Source organism: Pecten maximus, chromosome 1 (genome assembly GCF_902652985.1).
Source record: "Pecten maximus chromosome 1, xPecMax1.1, whole genome shotgun sequence".
NCBI classification, from domain to species: Eukaryota; Metazoa; Mollusca; class Bivalvia; order Pectinida; family Pectinidae; genus Pecten; species Pecten maximus.
Window position 1 is genome coordinate 46,895,424 of NC_047015.1, and position 14,736 is coordinate 46,910,159.

At 31.5% G+C, this 14,736-nt stretch overlaps 1 protein-coding gene across 1 annotated transcript; it reads left to right on the forward strand.

The window, feature by feature from the left end:
- The first annotated feature begins 22 nt into the window (after window positions 1–22).
- Window positions 23–14,549, forward strand: LOC117335651 (ADP-ribosylation factor-like protein 6-interacting protein 1). Its single transcript, XM_033895797.1, has 6 exons — window positions 23–150; window positions 1,657–1,793; window positions 2,302–2,418; window positions 3,009–3,126; window positions 9,074–9,158; window positions 9,626–14,549. The coding sequence occupies exons 1-6, from the start codon at window positions 112–114 to the stop codon at window positions 9,748–9,750; spliced, it is 621 nt and encodes a 206-aa protein (XP_033751688.1). The 5' UTR covers window positions 23–111; the 3' UTR covers window positions 9,751–14,549.
- The last annotated feature ends 187 nt before the right edge of the window (window positions 14,550–14,736 follow it).

Sequence of the window (14,736 nt, forward strand, 5' to 3'; positions counted from 1 at the left end):
AAACGCCCGAAATGTCCATTCGGTCATAGATTTTATTCGGAATGTTTCGAGTGTTTACGTTGCACTAATGTAAATTATTATAAACAAAATCTTCATTGATTTGCTAGCAGAATGGCGGAAATTAACAACCATTCCAATCAAGAAGAACAGGTTAATGCACTCATTTGCATACACATTTGATTTTCGATGTGCCTTTGTATTAGTTTTCTCATCTGACTAGATCAAATCCACGATCTTTCCAATGTAAAACGCATATATTTTTGAGGTGTGCTCTGTGAGTCAGTGGTTCTAATGTTGAGTAAGACTTAAAAATATCAGTTTGAGGTATTATCTTATTTTGGACTTTGATCTTAAACAGGCATATTAATGATAAGTATTGTTGGTGATGCCATTTGTATAACAAAAAAAGATGATAATAATAATTTCTGGTAGATTATATAATTAGTAGTCTACTAGAATCGAGTAGATTATGTAGACCAATTCACAAGAATGCCTAAATGGATGTGCATAGATCTAGATCTAGCTATGGTTCTAGATACCCAACCCATGCTTTTTTTTCTAAAAAGAAAATATGATATTCACTGTAGTTTTATAACCAAAAGTAAATGTGTATTTGCTGGTGGAGTTGCTAGTTAATCAAGTGATCATTGAATTAATCATAATTTAGATTACTAGCATTATTTTGTAATTGACTTAATAAAATATTGAGATTTCTTGGTTTTAAGAAGATGAAATCACCTGAAATGTTTCTGAGAGGTTTTGAATTTTGTTAGTGTCCAATAAAATCTGTAGGTTTTGGGTTGAAATTGAGGCCTGGTTGTTTCATGTTCCCTTTTATCTTTATAATACATGCACATATGACACCCATTGCAAATTAAACTGATTATAAGTGTCAGATACATTGTTAAATATGTAAAAATATATTGGAACTAGTATACTGGATTGATTGCCAATAACCGTTTTTTGATGAATGACATAGTAGCTCAATTGGTGTAACAAGCTTTTGTTTGGAGGTCCTTGTTCAAATCATGATCACCTGTTACATCATACAACAAGAAGACTACAAACAAGACTCATTCTATTCTCCAAAATCATACACCAACATGTATCCATAGAATACAGCAACATCCTTCACCCAACAGACTCTAGAACCAGACAAGCACACCCCTTACCCTACACTTACAAACGGAAATCTGCTACCAAGGACACATATAAATTCTCCTTCTTTCCTCGCACAATTACACAATGGAACCTCCTCCCGGTAGCAGCAGTACAGTGCACCACACTAGAGCGCTTCAAGGCACACATACCACACTCAGTCATTGAACCCCTCATAAACAAACACTAGGTCACAATGATTTTTTTTATCCTTTTAACTATACTAATAAAAAAAAAAACAATTAATTAGCGCCTCTTGTGCACCCACACTCCCATAATCATCATTATTGATGGTGGAGAGTCATTATAAGCAGAAGAACCATGCTGTTGTAAATTTCATAAAATTGTCAAAAGTTCATGCTGCCGTAAGAAAGTTTCATCTTAATTAAAACCTGGTGACCTGTTAACATTGAACTTGATGAGCTTTAATGACAGCCGAGGAATTGCATGCATTTTATTCAATTACATAATTCTCCCAACTTTCCTTAACATTTACAGCAGCATAATGAGTTGAATGAGGTAAAGAGAAGTCTTGAAGGATGGAGAGAAGTCCTTCTTCCATTGAATGGTCTCTTGAACTGGGAGAAAACCTATCATCCAGCCATCATCATCGGATTAAATACATTCATCTTCCTGTAAGTTCATAGCTGCCATGTTATACATCTACTTGATCCCTGTGGTCAGGGTAAATATGTATGAATAATTGTTGTCCTAACAGACAAGTCGTGCTATTTCTTTTTTGACATTGTGTCATTATTGTCCATTTATGGTACACATTTACACCCATGACCCATAACTTGGCATAAGCAGATTATGAGCTAACATCATTAACGACAAAGGTTAATCAGTTAAGATGATAAATTAACTTCATTATAGATAAGGAGGTGCCAGGTCAATATGTAATTGTTTTATAAACAGTGTATATTTGAATATTAAAGCAAGAACATAGAAAAAATGTACTCGGGTATATCTGGACTGAATCTTAGTTATTTTTATTGATAACTTCATGTTTAGAATTTTTTACCAGAATGTGTTATTAGAGTGTTTAGTTTGATACTGGGCATTTAAGAATAAAAACTCTTTAGTTTGATTTAATAGTAAAATACTGCCACAAATATTAAAATAAACCTCTGAATAATCTAGGTTGATATGGTACTTTGAGCCGTCAGTCCTGACCTCCTTTGCCCTGTTGGGATTGGCTGTGAGTCTCATTGATTTTCTCGTGCCTATGATTGGTCCAAACTTCCTGGCATCCAAATGGTAAGTTCTTTTTGAGAAATATTCTTGACTCGGCCTCCATTAATTGGCTCAAGTTCTGTCATCCAAGGAATGTTGTCAACAATCCTTTGATAAATTTGATAATTTGAAATAGTATTCTGGCATCTAAATACAATGTAGTAGATATTCTTGACTCCTTAATAATTTTGCTCTGCAAACCCTGAAACTTGAAACCTTTACTAAAAGAATTCCACAATGGATGACACCATGCTTGAAATGAGTTATGTTAAAAGATATTTTTGCTGTTTTGAATTTAGAAATATTCTAAATTTCATTAATTACTTTTTTGAAATCATATATAAAGACAGTTATATACATTTGGAGAGAAACCATGTATATAACTTGTACATTGTAATAAATATTATTCACCTGTCTTAACTATCACAGTTAAGTTAGTAATATGATAAAAATAAAATATTATATATTATATGAATATATCAAAATAAATAAATAGCACGAAGATAAATAAATAATATCACACTTTATAATTATGGATATCATAAAAATGAATACCGGATAATTTATGCATTGAACAAGTAATATCATAATAAATTGTTATTTTTACACACCAGGACTGGTCGCCAGGAACAACAGTACGAGGATATCTGTAGGAGAATTATGAATTTCAAGTATCATTCTAGAAATCTGATGGAATCTATGGTGTCCTTGAAGACAGAAAGGCCCAAAACAGTGAGCACCCTAACTGTTAATGTTTAAATAAAGCCTTTCATGACTGTACTTGTTTACAAATCAGTAGGATTTTAATGGGAGTGATTAACAGTGACCCGTAATCATTAACGTTGTCCCTTCATTTTTTCACCAGAAAATTTTTACATTAACTGTTAATAATTTGTGGTTGTCACATTATTTGCAGTATTTTCTGCCTACTAACTGGGGCAGCAGATCTATATCCTAACAATGAAAGTATGTGTATATAACATTATGTATACCAAAAATCAAATGGTTTGTGTCTGTATATTTTTGAACATTTATCAAATAAAGACAGGCAACATGTTAATGATTCTGGAATCAAAAAAAAACAACATACATATGTAATATGTCTGACAAAAAAAACAGACTTTATATAGATATTTGATTTGCTTTGAATGAAATAGTATGTAATAAGAGCATCCCTATAAACATATCTTTTTCCCTAGACACAATTTGTAAAATATGACTAAAAATCTTCTATCCAAAATTAATTCTGTACTTGATGATTTAGAAAGCCATTCTGACTGTTAGTATTTTCTATGAATTTCAACTACAAACATGTCTTTTTTAACTTTGGGATACCTTATCTAATTCTCGTTACATGTTTGTGGACATCCAGAACTTTTTTTTTTTTTGTATTTGTTTTATTTTTTCAGAGATTTTCATACAGTGTAAAGTACATAGTATACAATTGTATTCAGAATAATCATTATTACAGCACCATAGAACTGTAGATGATCCAACACAAATACATACATCTTAATCCAGATTCATAAAATCATTCACTTTTGATGAACTTTCTTAATGTTACTTTCCCACTGTATTTAAAGAAAGGAAGAAAGCAGAAGAGAAGTTGTAGAGCAAACAGAAAAATCATAACAATAACGCAATAGGAACGAAACAAGAAACATGGACAAAGACATATATATAGTAACAAAGACAGACATAGAGACAGAGAGAGAGAGGGAGAGAGAGAGACAGAGAGAGGTATCAGAAAATCTAATATTTACAGTATGGACTGTAGTCTAACCCAAATGTACCCAGGACAGACAGAATTGCTGGTAAGACAATTTAGGTCTGACTTATAATTAGACCAGCTTTACTGTATATGAATGAAGACTGGCAAGGGAAAGACAAGAGGATTTAAACATGTATTGTCGTCAGCAAGTGTCATCACATATGATTATAGCAATAAAATTTTATTTTGAATCTTATAGAAACAATAATATGTATTAACTTTGGTTAAATATAACATTACAAAGTATAGCAGTACATAAGAATCTAAGGACAATAATCAGCAAATTGAAGTTCTAAGAGATATTAAGTAATTTTTGCCACTTTTTCCATTCATTTTGAAAATTTTCCTTATACTTGTCCCCTTTACCCATTGCAATATATTTTTGTGTAACATAATGATCTTTAATAGTTTTTTTGAGACCAGTCAAAGATAAATTATTTTGTAGACACCTTGTTGAATAAATATACTGTTTAATAATTAAAATGATTGTACTGTCTATTGGTGTTCTTATTCCATCTTGATTATATAATCCAAAAATAAAAGTTTCCTTATTATATGCGAAAGGTATCATTAAAGAATCTAATAAAAACTCAAAATTTTGTAACATAACTTGCACCTTATCACATTCCCAAAGTGTATGTTCTATTGTTTCAATATCAGTTTTGCACCAGTAGCAATACGGATTTTCTGCTATTCCTGCCTTAAATAGAAATGAATTTGTTGTTAAGATGTGTTGATTAATTCTATATTGTAGCCACTGTAGTTTTGAATTTTTGGTTATATAAAATGGCAATTTGTATATTTTCCTCCATGTTTCATTATCAAAGTTGAAGATATCCCATTTTTTTCTTCCAGTGGATATTATGTTATTTTTACTGAGTAAATAGTAAAAGTCTTTTGTTCCCTTTTTACTGCGAAAAAGAATTTCCATATCAATTGGTATAAATGGGTATATAGGAGATGATAGTTCCTGTTTCTGAATATGTTTTCTAATAGCTGAGATAAGTCCTTGATATTTAAGGATGTTTGTATTAATATCAAAGACTCGTTGAAATTCTTCGAAGGAGTAAAATGAATTATTGTTTTTGTTTATTAAGTCACTAATTACAATAATTCCTTTATTGTACCAATCTTGATAAAAAATATTCTGATTATCTACTTTAATTAATTTATTATACCAAATTGGTGTTTTAGCCAACATATCTGGGGATTCATATAAATTGTTTTTGTTAGAGAGTTTTATCCATGCTTTAAAGACATCTTTCCAGAATAGATTTTTACATTTATTGTGACATATTGAGATATATTCCATCCCACAGTTAGCCATAAGGTGATCATCAGCAAAAGATCTAAGAATTAACTGCCATTTACTTGAACTTGTAAAAAGTCTCCTTAACCATGTTAGCTTCAAAGATTCAATAAATGACTTCACATGTAACATTTTTAGCCCCCCATCAATGTATTTTTTAATAGTTACATCTCTTTTCACCTTATCTATTTTACTTTTCCAAAGAAAACAATACAATTCTGTGTTTAATTTTTTCAGGAAATTCTCATCTGGATTTGGCAAAGAGATAAAGAGATGATTGAACTGAGAAATTAATAAAGCCTTTATAATATGAATTCTACCGATTGGAGTTAAGACTCGTCGTTCCCAAATTCTAATAAGTGCCTTTAACTTTACTAATTTCTTATCATAATTTAGTTTAGGTATTCGATGAAGGTCAACATGAAATTCAATTCCTAAAAGTGTAAATGTTTGATTTCCCCACTGTAGATTCAGTTCAGGGTAGACAACTTCATCACTATATTTTTTGCTTCCAATCCAAATAGCCTGGGTTTTAGATACATTTATTTTCAATCCTGATATTTTTGCAAAAGATTTTAATTCATCAATAGATTCTTTAAGGGATTTCTCTGTTCCATCCAAGATCAGTGAAGTGTCATCAGCATATTGAGACAGTAAAATAGGAATATTATCAACATCAATACCTTTTATATTATTATTATTCCTTATTCTAATAGCTAAGATTTCAGCACACATTATAAATATGTATGGTGCAATTGGGTCTCCCTGCCTACAGCCTCTCTCTATTTCAAAAAATGGAGACAGATTTCCCCCTTGATTAATCGCTGAGCTTGAATTGTTTTGTAGAACCTTCACCCATTTCTTAATATCTTTCCCAAATTTAAAAAAATCGAGAACTTTATCAATAAACTTCCAGGAAACAGAGTCAAAAGCCTTTTCAAAATCAATAATCAACAACATTCCAGGTATATTTTTATCTTCTGCATATTGCATAATATCATAAACAATTCGAGTGTTTTCCCCAATATAACGTCCCGAGATGAAACCTGTTTGATCAGTATGAATTAATTTGTTCAAAACTATTTTTATTCGGTTAGCTATTGATCCTGATGCAATTTTATAAATAATATTGAGTAAAGAAATTGGTCTCCAGTTTTTAAGATATTGTCGAGGCTTATCTCCCTTAGGTATACATGTTATTATGCCCTGTCTTTGTGTAATTGATAATTGACCCTGATTGAACCCATAATTAATTGATCTGACTATAAAAGTACCTAACTGTTTCCAGAAGCATTTAAAAAATTCCACAGTAAACCCATCAGAGCCTGGGCTTTTATTATTTTTCATAGCTTTTAAAGTATTTGATGCTTCATTAAGAGTAATTATACCTTCTAATTTGTTAGATTGTGCCTCTGTTAATTTTGGAATATCAATATCTTTTAAAAAATCACCTAGGTGAATATCCTCTATAGAATGATCAATTGTATACAATTTTTTATAAAAATGTTTTACCTCATCAAGAATTTCTGCTTGTTTAGTTATTTTATCACCATTTTCTTTCTCTATCATTGGTATTAATTTTGAGGTGTAATTTCTGTTTTCTAAATTTAAGAAATAATGTGTTGGTTTTTCACCCTCTTCTACCCATTTAGCTCTAGATCGAATTAAGCTACCTTTTAATTTATTCAATCTTATATCTTGTAATTCTTGTTTTTTTTCATTCACCCTGTCTATTTCAACCTCATTACTATCTTCTAGTTCACGTATAGTTTCTATAAGTCTACTTTCGTTCAAATTCTGTATCCTTTTTTTATATGACGAGTGGGAAATGGTTTTGCCTCGAATTTCTATTAAAAGTGTTTCCAAAAAAAGTTGATCGCTTATCATAAATTGTATATCAGAATCAGGTATATTGCTGATGTTTTCTAAATGATAAACTGGAAGAGCATATTGTCTTTTAATGTCTAAAATAAGTTTATTTATAAGTTCTAAGTAATCTAAATCATGTAAAAGTGAATTGTTAAACTTCCATAATCCTTTTCCTTTTCTGAATTCGTTAAACTTTAAAGCAATTACAGGAAGTGAATGATCTGTCCTATAGCCTGGTTCAATATTTGAATAATGAATGCTTGGTAATAAATTGTCTGAAATAAGAAAAAGATCTAGCCTAGCTTGTTTAACAGGATTACTTCTCCTCCATGTGTATCTTCTATTTTCTGGATGTTGTTCTCTATATATATCTACCATTCCCAACTCTTCTATAAGTTCAATTATTTTATCCCTGGCTTTTGGGTTATTGATATTTTTATAGCTTTTATCATAATCCACTGTAGGGTTCAAAACTAAGTTAAAATCACCACATATTATAAAAGAATCATTGCCAAATAGATTAATAGTTTCAGTTAAGTTTTCATAAAATTCTGGATTGTCTGAATTAGGGCCATATAGTGTAATTAATGTTACTTTTCTACCTTCTATCCTCATATCAAGTGCCAAAAAATTACCAGACAACTCCCTTTTTACCTGCAATACTTTTACTTCAAAATTGTTATTGAGTAAAATTGCTACCCCCCGTGCATTTGATCTGAATGAATTAAAATAGCAGTCATTACCCCATTCTGCTCTAATTATATTTTCAAGTTCAGGAGTGAAATGTGTATCCTGTAAACAGAAAATATTATAATGCTTATTTTTCAAGTAAGAAAAAACATCTTTTCTTTTATGTCTATCTCCTAGACCTTGACAGTTTGCTGATATTATCTTTATACACTCAACAAGTTACATATCTAAACCGTTTATCTTATTAGAATCATTGACCATATATGTGACACAGCCTAAGACAACGTGAGAGAGCAGGAGCTCTAGCGGAGCCCTTGCCAGCAGCAGAATAGTAATAAATCTGACACTCAAGAAGAAAAGGAAAGGAAGCAGTGATAGACATAAGGAAAAAACACAGAAAAACATAGATGAGATCAGAGACATATATACATATATGTCTCTGCTGAGATCAAACAAAAAATAAGAAAAAAGAGAAAGAAATGACACACTATCGACTATACCTAAATCATATTCTACTTGCTTTACCTGTACTCTTACACCTTGCACATTTGTTTCCTTTTCATCCATGCATACTTTCACAATATTCCACACCGCATACATACAGCAAGAAGTGAAACCGGAAGTCAGCAGTACTACTATAACATAACCAGAAAAGAAACCTGTGGCGGATCATATTATCCGTCTTGCTATATGTCCAGTTGCATTGGTTAATAGGATATATCATAAAATTCTTAACAGGGTGGCGAGTATTTCCCACCTACACCAAGAGTTACAAGTATTTTTTTATACCGATACTATTTACAGGCCTATGATGATATACAAGTGAATTCTGAATTCAGCAGTACTACATTACCAGAAAAGTAACCATTGAATACTGTGGAATACTGAAAAAAAAAATTTTTTTTTCGTTTTTTTTTCTTTTCTTTGGGTCATACATAAGTGATGTAGATTCAACCATATATATGTTATGGTGATGCATTATAATACATTGATATAAAGACATCCAGAACTTAATCATCTTATATATGGTTTTCTTTCAGTATTTCCTTATCGTGATGGGAGCGTTAGTGTCTATGGCTTGGATGGGAAGTAAAATGGACAACCTTCTACTCACCTATTTCCTAAGTAAATATACTCATGTCTATTTGTGTTGGTTATAGACACATGTATGTTGTTTAAGTTAAGTTATATATATTTTTTTATATTTATATACAATTTATATCCAGGTCTGCCTTATATGTAATGACAATAACATGTCTACCGTTAGTGTAATGACAATAACATGTCTACCTTTAGTGTAATGACATAACACATGTCTACCGTTAGTGTAATGACGTAACACATGTCTACCTTTAGTGTAATGACGTAACACATGTCTACCTTTAGTGTAATGATGTAACACATGTCTACCTTTAGTGTAATGATGTAACACATGTCTAACTTTAGTGTAATGACGTAACACATGTCTACCTTTAGTGTAATGATGTAACACATGTCTACCTTTAGTGTAATGACGTAACACATGTCTACCTTTAGTGTAATGACGTAACACATGTCTACCTTTAGTGTAATGAGATATGTTTATATTTCAGTTACCATGATAATGTTGGTTCCTGGTATAAGACGCCATGGCATCCTGCAGAAGTATTTCTCACGAGCATTTGGTGTGATTACGTCACTGATCAGAGGAAAAACCAAGAGGTTCAAGTCCAGTTAGACTGCCATGGTGATGGTCAACGCCCTCTCTGTCCCATCTAACCCACTCAGTACATTACCAGCTTAACAGGAGGACATTCTTCTTAGATTTACCTCCGAGGTTTACTAGCCTCCGTATATGCTGCACCTGTATATTGAGAGATTAGCTTTTCTTTTTTCAGTTGTTTTTTTAGTTTGTATTATGTTAATGCTGCACCATCTAGAAAAATGTTCTTAGGACTTTCAAGAAGGGATCAAGAGGAGATTGTTTATGTTAACAACAGGTGAAAGACTTCAAGAAATCAATGCAGACTCCCAGACATAAATTAAATATGGCTATTCCAAAATCAAGGATATAGAAGGGGTTGGAATGCATTAGTTTTCGTAGACCCACCCATTGAATATGTGTATGAAAATGCAGGGAAGTCTTTAATTAACCCCACCTCTGGTATTAAAGATGCCTTTCAACCCTTCCATAAATTATGAAATAACCCTGACAAGTGTAATGGTAATTGCTGTGGTGAATTATAATTAGTAACATATGCATGTTATTGTTAAAGTCAAGTTTGCGAGAGAAAAAAAGGAAAATTTTGTTGGCTGAAAACTTTTTAAAATGTAACTACAAGACCAGTATTTTGATTTTAAGAATGGTATTTTTATTTTGCCATGTGAGTGTTTTAACAAAATGTAACACATATACTTGTGCAATGTGAAGTTACATAGAAGTGGAAATTTTTAAATTTTTAAATACAAATGTATTAAGCTATTTTAATAGAACTTTCACCCTATTATCTGAATCTCTATATAAATATATCGGTCTAAGACCTGTTGTCTCCTTCAATTTTGGAAGTGACACATAAAAGATGCAATAGTTTCAAAGATAAAAAGTAAACATTTTTGTTATGTAGACTTTTAATTCTTGTCATAAATTCTTAGTTGAAATGAACAACAGTATGTTAAGAGTGCATGTAGAATGTACAAGTAAGGGCAAATTTGTAATATGTTTGGCTGCGCTGTGGATTAATTGAAGGTCACATGTTCAATCCGTAATGAGTTATACTTTTAGGGACCATGTCCAACGTAGTTTTGTTGCTTTAGTTTTAGCCTATTATATGTTTGTTATTGTTGGAAACTCTGTTTTTGTTAAATGTGTATGTTATGTGTATTGCACAATATCTGTTTCATTTTAATAAATTAATATGTTGATCGAATTAACACAGAATTTTACTTAATGTGTTCATGGCTTTTTAAATGTATGTAATTATTCTTTAAAAGAAAAAGATGTTCATTTCTGAAAAAAAATATCTGTATTACTTTAAAAAAAAAAAGTAGCCAAAAAAGGTGAAAGTTGCATTAGGATAATGGTGTCTTCCATGTAAATCTGCCTTATTTGGTCACACATTGATCAGGGTTCACAGCCAGTAGGGACACGGTTCATGACCGGTTTCACCAAACTTGACCAGATGATCAGAGTTTATAGTGAAATCACAAAGTATCATGAACAAATGAATGAGGTTCATAACAACATGAAAGGGGTTCATGATTAGATGGCTGGGGTTCATGGCCAGTTTCTTTCTCTCTCTATATATTTGACTGTTGTGGATATATGATATCGATGTTGTGAACTGTAGTGAGAAGTTCGGTGCTGTAGAAGTAACTCTATTGAAATTTGTATTGCTTGAAACGGGTACATTTTTGGTACCGTTTACATAGATATGTATTACTGAATGAAGAATCGGATTTATTCTCCTGCTATTGATAACTGCATTAAGTGCCATTTGTAGATAATATTGTCAGATTCCTCTCTAAAACACCTTTCGGACATGATCTGAAATTATTTGCATGACGTTCTCATGCATGTATTTGTAGTATATTTTCGATAACATCTTGAAATAAGAGTTTGATGTTTTCTGTAAGATTATAATTCAGAATCCTTCAATAATGTCTAAATAGTATCTTTTCTTGTTGGTGAATCTTTGGAGGGCAGGTTTTGATAAATTTTGTTTTTGTATTTTTATAGTGAAGTCTAAACCGTTGTAGATAATCGGAAGCTTGACAGTACATTTGAATTTGTGTGTTGACATTTTTGTGTAGGATCATCTAGTCATTAGCTCGAAGCCTCTCTCCCACCTGTGTTTATATATAAATCCCAATTTCCTTTAACTGATGTGATTGTATATATGTATGTAGCAAGCACTGCTTTCTAAACCATTTACAGAGAGACAATGCTATTGTTGATATCTGGATATTGATTTAGGCATACAGCACATTACTCTGAACCAGTTTGCCTTAATAAAATGATCTCTGCAGTAACAACATAAGCTTGCTGAAGCTCAATATGCTCTAGAAAAGTATTGAATCCAGATGTAAACACCCTGGTTATCGGCACATGTGTAGAAATGTCCGGGGGGGAAAAATAGTGGAAAACATGGTCGACTTATGAATAGTATTAAATCAGAATTTGCTTAAATTTGGCATTGAAATAATGTAGACGGACTAGGTTTTACAAACAAAGGGTCACATTGTTTTATAAATGTTTTACAATAGGATGATAACCATTGGATGTAATATAGAAGTTTTACTGTATAGAGCATTCTCAGCCCCTATTGCCTGTCAAACTATCTCTATACCATTTTACTGACAGAGTGAAACAAAGGGAAGCAACTCTGATAGATCACACAGTGAAATATAGAAGTCTAAAATCAGTTTTTTCAGGATTTGAGGAATGTCAGGTGTTTCTGTGTTTAACTAGCAACATTGATTATATCCTTGAAGCTGTAAAATAATGTCTGGCAGTGTTGTTAATTTATGGGAAATTCGACTTGATAACCATTGTGTAATTTGTGTCTTGCAATCTGAGCTCAGGAAAAAGAAGTTTAAGGAAAATTTTCTTCCGAGAGATTTCAAGTTTAGGTATTTTATAAAACTGAGAGCTGGAAAAAGAATTTTTGATAAATGAAGGCAGTTTTGATGATCAAACTAATTAAATAAAATTCAATTCTTCCAAGGATGTGTAGAGATGGTATACAGCTTTTAGTGTTGTTTATAGTATTAAATGTTTTATAGAAAAATAACCAAAATACTGTCTCAGATGTCAAAATTGATCATGTTTACTTGTTTAAAATGCACACCAATAAGATTAGACTACCAAAACTTGTACCAATATCTTTAAGGCCATCTTTACTGGTAAAATGTCTGATATGTCAAAAGTCAAAACCAGGAAACAGATTAGTGTCGTGGAGAGTGTTGGGGGTGTAAATCCTAATTTATCTTTTGATGTGTTTAAATTTGTTGCAGTTTTATATGTTTTTGTCTTGGACCATTATAACATGTATTTTCTCTGTTAAAAATTTTCCCTCTCACGCAAGTCTAACCTCCTTACCTTTTAAAAAGAATTCACCTGCCACAGAGTAGTCTACCTTGGCAATTGGTACAGTTTATTAGTACATGTTTATAAATCTCATAGAGGTTATTGATAATGAATATGTATATGAGTGACAAATACTTGACAATCATTCACAATAATTTTACAGTTTTACTTGACTCTATTATAAGTCATGAGTTACATTAGAGTGCGCTTAACCTTATTATATAATACTGTATTCAACACAAATAAGAATATATTTAATTGACTAAGTACTAATTACCAGTTTAAATATTCCTACTGATTATGATAATGCTGCAGAATCTCATTGTTTAAGTGTTTATTGAAGTAGAATTATTCACCATAGACCAGGTGTATTATGGTTACACATGTTTTCAGCTTGCTTTTGATACTCTCATCGAGTGCCTGTGATAATTTTACTGTGTTACTGTGTTATCTCCCTTTGTTTGTTTGTGTGAAGCTAATTTGTACAGGTATTAGTACATCATTATGTTAATTATGTATACATGCAGGTAAAAACTGTCACAGATATTTACAAACTTGGATGTTAATAACATGAAAGAGAACAATATCAAAAGCTGTAATCTAGATAAAATTGTTGGATGTCCCCTAGTAGACATACCGTATATTACGGGGATGTTTTTAAAAACAATTAAGTCTGGATTAATTAGATAATGCACCTGTATTTAGGACCATCTGATTCCTTATAGCTAATAATTAGGACCATTTGATGTCCTTGTTATAACTAGTAGTTAGGACCATCTTATTATAGCTAGTATTTAGGACCATCTGATTTTCTTATTATAGCTAATATTTAGGACCATCTGATATCCTTGTTAGGTTATATTCAGAACTTTTTAGGACCATTTATTGGCTAATATTTAGGACCATTAATATTACGACAGTTCCAATAATCTTTTTAGTGGATAATATTTAGGACCATTTTATATAAACTATTTAGGTGATACTATTTAGGACAGTCATTTCATCAACGCTGTGTATTAGTTATTATATGTGCATATAAAGGACAATTTGTCATCCAGGCCTCAATACTTGTTTGGAATAACAGTACTACATGTATAAGTATAACCTTATCTTAAAATGTAATTAAAGCAAAGTGACAGGAAAATAAATGTAAAAACACAATGGTTAGATATCTCAGTAGTGTTTTTTTCAACAAAGCTGTTCAGGATAACTTTTTAAAACCGGTTCCCGGTGATGGTTTTCATGTATAGCCCTGATTTACATCAGTCTAAACTTTTTACTTCTGTGCTTTAATCCTTTCATTTTATATCGTTAACATGTCATCTGTGTGTAAACAAGTATACAATGGTACAAGTATCTGTATGTGTTAGATTCACAAGTGCTAAAAACAGTGTTTTGATATAGATTTGCATGTTTTTTGAGACGAGGTATTAATAAAGAATTGTATAACCTATTTGTGTCGATGTGATATAATTTAAAAGTATGGTGACAAGAAACCAAGGCGAACTTGTATACAAAATTATACAATTATACCAAACATCTGTCACAACTTTTTGAGAAATAGTGACAAAGAGTAAAGGATGGACACAGACCGACAAGTTGAAAAGTCATCAATCTGTATAGCTAAAAGAGTTGGTT